General features: G+C 34.2%; 1 protein-coding gene across 1 annotated transcript; it reads right to left on the reverse strand.

Annotated features, from left to right (window-relative positions):
• Positions 1 to 4,790: 4,790 nt before the first annotated feature.
• Positions 4,791 to 5,720, reverse strand: OR4P30 (olfactory receptor family 4 subfamily P member 30). Its single transcript, NM_001388626.1, is given in 1 exon segment — positions 4,791 to 5,720. A coding segment is annotated over 1 exon segment (930 nt).
• Positions 5,721 to 10,931: the final 5,211 nt, after the last annotated feature.

Genomic DNA, 10,931 nt, shown 5'->3' on the forward strand with positions numbered 1-10,931 from the left:
GCATAACACAGCTGAGGTGAATGACAAGAACCACCGTGACCTGATAATTGTCATTTCTGGGTACAGGATGAAACTCAGGATCCATGTTTTATGAGAGCTTTGGTCAGAGAGCTAGGGAATCTCAAGGACACATCCTGTTTTTCTCTCATTTGTGAAATAGTGAAGCCACATAATATAACCAGGAGAGAAATAGACTTCTAAAAACAATACAGTGTTCAATTTTATTCTTTTCTTCATGTAACATAGTGTTTTAGAGGTTTATCACATTGCATTATCAGTAGTTCATTCCTTTTAGTAAGAATAGTATTCCACTGTACGGCTCTCCCACATTTTGTATACTTATTCACTAGCTGATGGACGTTTCAATTGTGTCCAGGTAATGGCCATAGAGAATGAAGCTGCTGTGACTACTCATGTACAAGCTTTAGTGAGGACATATATTACCATTTATCTCAGATTGATACCTGAGCATGGAATTGCTGAGTTATATGTTAAATGTATGTTAGCATTTTAAAAAATTACCAAACTGTTTCCAAAAGTGGTGGTGCTATGATACATGTCCACCAGCAATGTATGAGAGTTCCCATGTCTCCATAACCTCACCAAAAGTTGGCATTGTCAGTCTTTTTAAATTTAGCATAGACTTGTTCGAAATATTCTCTTAACTCATACTTTCTATAGAGTCGGTGGAAATAGATTCTATTCATTTTGGATACAATCTTTATATGTTTGTTTTTTGGTTGCATGTCTTACTGAATTGGCTAGTTCTTTCAGTAAAATATTGAATAATGTTAATTTGAATTGGTGATACTAAGGGTCACTTCTTCCTGATTCCAATGGAATAACTTTTAGCTTATCACAATTCAATATGTTGTTGGTTCTAAAATATTTATTGGTAATAATTTTAGCATTGTTACAACTAGGATTTTTGTTCAAATTTTAATTTAAATTTCAGTTATCAGACAGTAAAACATTAGAGTTAGGTACAGAATTGTTTTTCTTTTTTTAAATTTAATTTGTTTGTTTCAAATTTTTATTTAAATTCTAGGTAGTTAATATGAAGCATAATGTTAGTATCTGGTGTAGAATTTAGTAATCCAATACATATAACACCTAGTGGTTCGGCTAGGATAAGGTGTAGTTATAATTTGATAACAAATCAACTCTTGATGTAATAATGTATTTTTTGCCTTAACACAAGCTAGGAATTTACCTCTAAGCATTGGTATACATTTGTGATAAATACTATTTGTATTAATTTTAAAATTATTATCTAATTTCCATTATGATTTATTTTAAAGCTTTTAAAGTACCGTATACTCAAGTTTAAAAACTATGTTTTTATTATTGTTTTGTACTTTAATGCATTGTCATTAGATAAATTGCTCTACAGATAATTTGACACTTGTTAAGAATAAATTTGTGGCACAAAATAGGATAAATTACTTTAAATAACTCATATTCACTCACCAGCTGATGAGTGTAGTATTTTATATCTATCTATCTATCTATCTATCTATCTATCTATCTATCTATATACTTTGCTGCTTATTATTTTGGATCAAATTCTCTATGTCCTTCTATATGCATACACATTCAGATATGTAAATGTTTCAGGGTTGCAAATTCTATCAACAATGATTTTGGGAATTGATAATGGCTCTTGCCTTAAAGTCTGTTTTTTTTGTTTTATGTATAATATTAACAATTTTATATATATATATATATATATTTCAAATACTATTTCATTGTGACTGCTCTATCTTTTTCATGTTTTTAGTTTCAATTTTGCTTAGCCCTAGGGGTAAAGTGCATTTTTTGTAAAAAGCACGTATTTATGGATGAAAAATAGTCACCAAAAGACATGTTTCAAAATGTTCAAAGCAGCTCTACTCTTAATATCCTTTAATAGGAAATGGTCTGAATGTCTAGATAAAACATGAAGAATGAATCTCATGAACATAACAATGAGAAAATAGACACTGAGGAGTATAATCTGCATTAGTATTTTTCTACAAAATCAAACACTAGGTAAATTTCATCAACTTTATAGATGAAGCTAATGATTACTTTCTGAAGGTGGTGATTTTAAAGAAGTATGAAGAGGACTTCTGGTGTACTGGTAATTTGTGACTTTTAATCTGATTGCTAATTACATGATATTGCTCATTTTATGGATCTACCCATTCTACACATGAAGATGATCTTTCTTCTAGTAATGAAGTTGGTCATTTTAAGCACATGCCCTTTCAATCTTTAGACTGACAAATGTTTTGTGATGGTCATTCAAAAGATAAAATCAAACCTTGCAATATTCTTGTTTCTTTATTAGTAGCTGCTGAGAAGGTAGTTTGTCCAATTTTTCATTGCTATAAAAACTCTACTTAATATTTTCTCCCTCATCATTTTTTTTCCTGCTATTCATGCTTCTTTGCACAGTGCCTCCAGAATGATTGCACTTCTTGCATCACATGTACCTAATCTGAAATTCTTTCAGAGGCACCTTGGTGGCTCAGTTGGTTGAGCATCTGCCCTCAGCTCAGGTCATGATCTCAGGGTCCCAGGATCAAGCGCAGTGTCTGGCATCCTGCTCAGTGGGGAGCCGGCTTCTCTACCTCTCCCTCTGTTTCTTCCTCCTCTATTCTGGCTCCTGTGTGCTCTCATGCTCTCTCTCATATAAAGTTTTTAATAACAAATGAAACTCTTCCAGGATTGTGACTACCTTCTTCTCATAAAATTCCACTATCCAGTCCCTTCTCTGTCATAATTGCTTTGTTTCTTAAGAGATCATATCTTTGAAACTATGAAACACGAGCAAAAGACCTGATATTACAGTTGAAAGATTTTAGGGTATTACCTGTTTATACTAGAAAATCTTTTTCAGAAGATGCTTCATTTAGTTACAAGATGATTTCATCCAGGTATTGTGCTGCAATGCAGTTGTTTTTAATTAATGCATTTTATTTTGTAGAGCAGTTTTACTTTCATCATAATATACAGTGGAAACTACAGAGATACCCACCTGTCCCTCTCACTGGGACAGCCTCTCCCCCAGAGTGCTACATGTGTTACAGTCAAATGAACCTACACTGACACATCATTATTACCCAAAATTCAGTTTACATCAGGCTTCACTGTTGCTGCTGTACATTCTGTGAGGTCTGAGATGTATAATGACAATTTCCAAAATGCAAGTGACATACAGAAGTTTCACTACCCTAAAAATCCTCTATGTTCCACCTATTCATGCCTCTCTGTCTTTAATCCTTGGCATCCACGGATGGATCTTTTTGCTCTTTCCATAGTTTTGCCTTTTCCAGAATGTCATACACAGATTGCTCCCAACTTACAATGGTTTGACTTGTACTTTTCCCTTTACAATTGGGCAAAAGTGATGCATAAGTGTAGTAGAAATTGTATTCTGAATTTTGGATTTAGATATTTTTCTGGGCTAGTGATATGCAGTATAATACTCTTTTGTGGTGGTGGGCAGGGACAGTGAGCTTCTCGTGGGTCAATGATCAAACTTACAACAATTCTGTACCCATATAACCATTTTCTTTTTCATGTTAAAGTACAGTATTCAATAAGTTACATGATATTTTTCAAATGTTTATCATAAAATAGGCCTTGTATTTGATGACTTTTCCCAACTGTAAGCTAATTAATGTAAGTGTTCTGAGCACAGTTAAGTTAGGCTAGGCTAAGCTATAAGGTTTGATACGTTGAAAGTGTTACATGAATTTTTGATGTAAGATATTTTCTACTTATGATGGATTATTGGGACATAACTCCCTTGTAACTGAAGGAAGAACTCTAGCTGAAATCATACAAAGTTTCTCCCTTCACACTGGCTTCTTTAACCCTGAAATATTCATTTATGTTTCCTGCATATAGTTTCTTACCTTTATTGCTAAGTTCTTTTTAGTGCTGAATAATGCCCCATTCTCCAGATGTTCAATAGTTTATTTCTTCACGTCCAGGAAGACATCTTGGTTGCATCCAAGGTGTGCTGATTAGGAAGAAAGCTGCCATAAACACCCATGTGCAGGATGCCTGGGGGGCCCTGGTTGAGCTTCTGCCTTTGGCTCAGGACGTGATCCCAGGATTCCAGGATCAAGTCCCACATCGGGCTCCCTGAAGTGAGCTTCCTTCTCCCTTTGTCTGTGTTTCTCCCTCTCTCAGTGTCTTTCATGAATAAATAAGCAAAATCTTTAAAAATAAATCCACGTGCAACCAAAATGCATTAGTTTTTTCATTTACTTATGGATGAAATCACATCTTGTTTCTCTTTGCTAATTCTTTCTGTCTCTCTGTCTCTTCTCTATATATGAATGTTCTATCACAAATTTAGATTAATTCATTTAGTTTTAGATCATAACCTTTTTTATTAGATTACAACTTCTGAACTAACAAAGAATATCTATTATTTTGTGGTCTGGCCTCTGAGTCTAGTATTTTAATAAAATTATCATCAAAATATTTTCTTTTATAATTCACTAATTAATATAACATTGGTTTATGTCCATTGACTCAATCGTTTCTTCATGAAGGTTACACTACCTCTACGATCTTAATACTCCAAAGACTAAGTTTCCAATTAATTTTGGAATGCAAGAATTAGTATTTCTTCCAAGATTACTTTAAACCTGTAGTCCTATTGCCCCCTTCATTCTGCTTGCACTACTGATGATATACAAAACCTATGAGATAGTCCCTGATTTTTTCATTCACATCTCCCTCTTCTGTTTCCCAGAGTTGCTTAACCAATAAACTTCTTCAAATTAATTTCATGCTTCCTTTGAAAATACTGATGGACACCAAACTTTCCTCATGGCTTTTTTCATCTCTGAATTTCTCAGAGTATAGATTAAGGGATTGAACATAGGAGCAATGATGGTGTAAAACAGAGCAAATATTTTGTCCTCAGGAAAAGTAGTAGGTGACCTAAGGTAGATAAAGATTACAGGCCCAAAAAATAAGATGACCACAGTGATATGAGACCAACAGGTAGAGAGGGCTTTGCGTCTTCCTTCAGCTGAGAGATTTCTTAAAGTGAACAGTATAATGCCATAAGAAACAGATAAGACAATAAAGGTAACTAATGCGACCATACCCGAAAAGGCAATCACAAGGACACCAGTGATGTAAGTATCAGTACAGGCCACTTTAAGCAAAGGAAAAATATCACAAAAATAGTGATCAATTTCATTAGGACCACAGAAGGGCAAACCAATTGCAGTAGAAAATAAAGGAAAGGCATGAATGGCCCCACCAGCCCAAGCAGCTAAGACTAGGAGATTGCATCTTGTCCTGTTCATGATAATCACGTAGTGGAGAGGTTTGCAGATGGCAGCATAGCGATCAAAGGCCATGGCGGTGAGAATGAAGATCTCAATGCCTCCAAAGAAGTGCATTGTAAAGACCTGTAACATGCAATTGTCATAGGAGATGGTTTTCCTTTCCACTAGCAAGTCACCAATTAACTTGGGTGTAACTGTAGAGGTGTAGCAGATGTCTATTAAGGATAAGTGTATAAGGAAGTAGTACATTGGTTGGTGAAAAAGAGGGCTGCATCGAATGGAGATAAGGATCAGAAGATTTCCTGCCAACAGAGCAACATAACAGAGTAAGAAAATGACAAAACAAAATATCTGTATGCTCTGGTCATATGAAAGTCCTAGAAGTATGAATTCGGAGATGTTTCTCTGGCTTGTCATATATTTGCTTTGGCGTATGCTTCCACAGGGACTTAGGTTTCTGAAAGAAAGAACACACAACCAAAGGTGAAATTAACTCTATAAACACAATAATGTAAAATTTATTAAAATGAATATTGACATAGAGTTAAGATTAATTTTTCTTGATTTATTGAATTAAGCTGATTCTCTTTATTTTGTCTTTTATAAATCTAGCATGACATAATTTCATAATGGCAATCATGAGAATAATTACATATTTTACTCACTGTTACTACTACTTTTAAAAATATTTAAATATTATTTTGATAATATATTTTATTACTATTAATGACATATTTAGATAAAGAACTGCTAATTATATGAGTTAGTCTTAAACAAGAAAAGATTTTGTCCATATTTTCCAGTTCTTATACCTTACAAATAAAATAAGTGATCCTCCTTTAAATTACCAGAGAAAACACTCTTAGTATTCTGGGAATGAATCCTGAAGAAATGCACATTTGTTTATAGATCCAGTTTGAACTACTGAACTTTGATTTCTGTAGAGCATACTATATTTTCCTACATGGTCAAATATTGTCAATGGATCATGTTAAACCGACGGAATTTCTCTTACATTAGAAAGCAAAGTGTTTGAAAACAATACAGCAAAAGAAAGAATATCAATTAATGACTGAAATTTTGAGAAATATTCAGGAAGCTCATTTGTCACATTTATACTTTATGAGTTAAATAAAATTTAAAAAATACATAGTAGGGGTGGTGGAAGGGGAGGTGGGAGAGGGGTGGGGGTGACTGGGTGACGGGCACTGAGGTGGGCGCTTGACAGGATGAGCACTGGGTGTTATTCTATATGTTGACAAATTGAACACCAATAAAAAATAAAAAAATTAAAAAATTAAAAATACATAGGATCATGGAAGTTTGTGATAGCAATTGATCAAGGAAAGATAAGATTGTTGAATTGCCCAAATATATTTGTATTATGCATGAGTCATGGATCTTGCTGAAAATTTCATACTTTAGTTACAATGTCAAAAATCAAATGCCAGTTAAAGGAAATAAAAGTGAAAGCAACTTTTAGACAAATTTTGGGTAAGTTAGCACTTGGTGGTATCTATTGCAATAATGACTAAATGTAATATTCAGGAAATCACATCTTTGTAACATTTATCTTAAGACATTATTTAATCGGGGCAAAATGAGTGTAGGATAATGAAGAAACATTTCGAAAAGCTATTTTACCCTCCAAGGAGGAAATATCTGATCCTAGTGGTTTTGCAAAACTAACACATCCTCTACCTTAGTCTGATTCTGAAGTGACAGACATATCTGACCCTCAGATGTTTATTTTAAAAATAAGAAATGTGGGCACCTGTGTGGCCCAATCCATTGAGCAGCTGCCTTTGGCTCAGGTCTTCATCCTGGGGTCCTGGGATCGAGTCCCAAGGTGGGCTCCCTACTTGGCTAGGAGTCTGCTTCTCCCTCTAACACTTCCTCCTCCTCGTGCTCTCTCCCACGTTCTCCCTCTCTCAAACAAAATTTTAAAAAATAAAAGAATAAAAAATTGTAGAAAATGTTTAACAATATTGTTATAACAATATTGTTTAACAACAATCATCTGGAGTGACTCACAAATTTAATATCAATATTATTGATAGGCTTTTAAAAATTTTACAAGGCAAATAATTGACATCTATGACATTTTTAGAATGGTCTCTACCTTACCACATCAATTCTATTTTAAATTACTACTCACAATTCTAACCTCATGAAAATAGAAATTTTCAATTAGTCCCTACTTTGCTTTCAGAATCACTAACAAGGCTTCCTATCCTCCATTATGTAACAAATAAAATAATTATATCACAACTGATATCAGAGTGTTCAGCAATTAACAGCAACTAAAGAATACTGAGAAGTTTTAGGAGTACGAGGATCATTGACTCATCTTCTGTTCATTGCAACTGGTACTAATCTGTGTCCAGGAGTTAGGAACAATGTTAATTCTTAAGATATACCTAATTACTATTACAAACTGATTTATATATAAGTAATTTTCTCTGAGTCTAAAGAGAAGAGACATTAAGAGAATCCTAGTAATTTCTAAGATTTGAAAGGGAATAGACTGTAAATATTAAAAGACAGAAATTCTGTTTCTTCCTCAATCTGATGCTATCTTTATATGGGAGAGAACTGATAGGAATGTCATGAAGGACAGCATGAAAGAATTCTTTTGGTTCCTCATCTGAGCAGAAAGGAATATGCAAGATAATGGGTTAACAGACAACCCGTCTGTCTTTTGAGTATTTATGTTAGTAAAGAGGTAGGGAATATATAATATACACACATATTATAGAATTCTCTGATTCTAAACCATTTGAAATAATTTGCCTTCAGTTTTACAAAGACAAATATTCCTAATCAAGGTTCCCGCTTGTTGGGACACCTGGGTGGCTCAGCAGTTGAGCATCTGCCTTTGGCTCAGGTCCTTATTTCGGTCTGAGATTGAGTTCCCAATCGAGCTCCCTGAGAGGACTATGCTTCTCCCTCTGCCCTGTTTCTGCCTCTCTCTCTCTCTGTGTGTCTCTCATGAATAAATAAATAAATCTTAGAAGAAGAAAAAAAAGATCCTGCTTGCCTTCTAAATCATCATTGGAATTTCATCTCCAATAGCTCAAAACCTCATCCTGTATTCTGAGGGAACTTGCTCTGTGATCAGTGCTGCTTTTAGAGGGAAAAGGTAAGAGGGAAGAGTCAGCTGATGAGAATTATTGTCATAAAACAATATAGTGATACTGAGGAATCCTCCCATGAGAAAACTGAAGTCACAGTTGGTAAAGTAAGAACTTCAGGGAACCATGAACAAAAAATTGAAACAATAGCAACACAGAAAGGTGTAAAACATTGAGACATCTCAAATAAACTGGCCAATGTGATCCTTGAGCGAATTGCTTAATCTCTTTAGGCCACTCATGGTACTCATTTCACAATTAAAATACCGTTATAAAATTCAGAAGTTTAATGAGGGATACATGAGGTAATATGAAATAGCCAGTGACATGTATGGTTTAAAGCTGTTATTTTTTTTTACGGTCTTTCCTCTTTGAATGACTAGTTTAACCACAGATTATTATGCGTGCACACACAACCAATGGAAAAATAAAGGAAATTAAAAAGAACATTCATAACATGGATTTAGCAAGTATGATCACGATAAACTCCAATTTCAGCAATCTGTTACTGAAAGTGTGTTAATGTCATAATCAATTGGTTATCTTAGCTTTTTTCTTAACACTAATCACTAGTCTAATTTTTTTCTCTACAAATAGATACTCAAAGGATTACTTTGGTTTTTGGTATTGTTGAATACAAATTATGTATGTCTTTTGAATTATAGTATTCATAAAGAAGTTCTTATATTTGAATAAAAGTTTCTACCACACATTCAAACTTTCTTAGTGTAACAGAATGTGGGATGCTATAAGTTTACCGTAGTTGGCTCAGATGAAACTATTCTATTTTAGGATGGCAGATGTTTTGAAATAATAAGAAATTCTTTGTCATTGTACATATTCAAGCATAGAGTCTGTTTCTTAATAATAATAATACGGAGGACTGCCTGTAAGCAAGATTCGGGGTCACAATGAAATTCAATGTCAATTTGAACATGTTTCAACTAACTCTACTGTTTTGCTCTCCACAAAGGGGAATTTTGCTTAAAGCTAATGTCCCATTAAAACTGAAGTAAGCTAAAACATTTGTATAGTAATCAAATTGTCATATGCTGCAGGAGAAGTAGTAGCCTTTAGGATGAATTTATATACAATAATTGTAAAGAACACACAATTAGCCTAGCACACGTGGGGTGGTACCCTTCCCAAACCAAGATGACAAGGGGTAATCCACTAACCATAAGATCTCAGTGTCTGTCAGGTTAGTTTGGGGCTGCATTCAGTCCTCAGATATTCATTCTGCCAGTTTGTCTCTAGTATCAAAACCTGGAATAAATGAAGACAATTACAAAGCCATAATTCAAACACATTCAGATTAATTCTCTACAAATATTTTGAAAATTTCAGCATGTCTTAAACCTTCTACAGTTTACAAGGGAAGTGGACTTCAAGTATTCACTTAGACTTGGTGATGAGAGAACTGGATCTTCATCCCACAGGAAAGCAGGCTGGGAATTTTGAGAGTGGATTTAACTTCTTAAGAATAGCTCAGAAATAAAAAATAAGCAAAATGTGTTTTTATATTCCTTCAAAAGCTAACACAAGTACTTAGGTTATAAGACTCATCCACTTATTTTATGCTTATGCCTGAAGACCATTCAGAGGGACAAATACAAACTTAAGTGGCAATGCGAGATATAATAGGTCTTTGAAAGCTTTATGTAATTATGTTCCCAAAGGCATTTCTAAACAGGTCTTGGCCTAAGTGTTGCAAAGTCACCGTCCACAGAAGTGTGCTTGGTGCTCTTGGGTATAAACTTTCCATATTTGCCTATCTGAGAAAAAGAAAAATATTGGCCCCTTTCCCTGGAGGCCCCAAAAGGCTATAATCTGCCCTGTGCACTTCCATTTTTCTGAAAAGTAGGAAGGAAATTGAGCCTGTAATACTATCAAGTTAGCTTTCAGGAAAATCTGAGATGAGTTAGGAAAAAGAAGAAACAAAGACAACCACTTGCAGTCCTTTTTTGGAAATTTTCAAGATCTTTGGTGTACAGAGTACTTAGATAAATAAAATCAATGATTTCTGATAATATCATTGGTATGAATTTAGCACTGAATGGATGAGCCATTGGAAAATGAGAGGCAAAGACAGAATAAGAATAAATAACTCTTCCTCATAATGTGGCTGGGACAAAAAGCAAAAATGATATGGAAAAATTAGAGGAAGGAAGCAAAGTACAACAAAGCTGTTAGTGTGTTTTCCATCCGGTTTTCTCTGCTCACTGGCTATTCACAGGTTGTTTAGACTCAGTCTCATCTGCATGAAGCTAATCGGTCTCTCTCTATTAGATGCCAATCATGTATGTAAAGTTTTCTCATGAAAGAAGTGTCAGGAAATCAAATTTTATAATATTTAATCTGTTCCAGATGAATCTACCTGGCCAAATAACAACCAAAATTTAGTGAGAGATTGTTGGGTAGACTAAGTTAATCGTATTATTTAATGCTTGTAATAATGCAAATTTTGAGACAAATATTATTAGCTTTACTATAT

The sequence above is a fragment of the Canis lupus genome, chromosome 18 (assembly GCF_011100685.1).
Source record: "Canis lupus familiaris isolate Mischka breed German Shepherd chromosome 18, alternate assembly UU_Cfam_GSD_1.0, whole genome shotgun sequence".
NCBI lineage: Eukaryota > Metazoa > Chordata > Mammalia > Carnivora > Canidae > Canis > Canis lupus.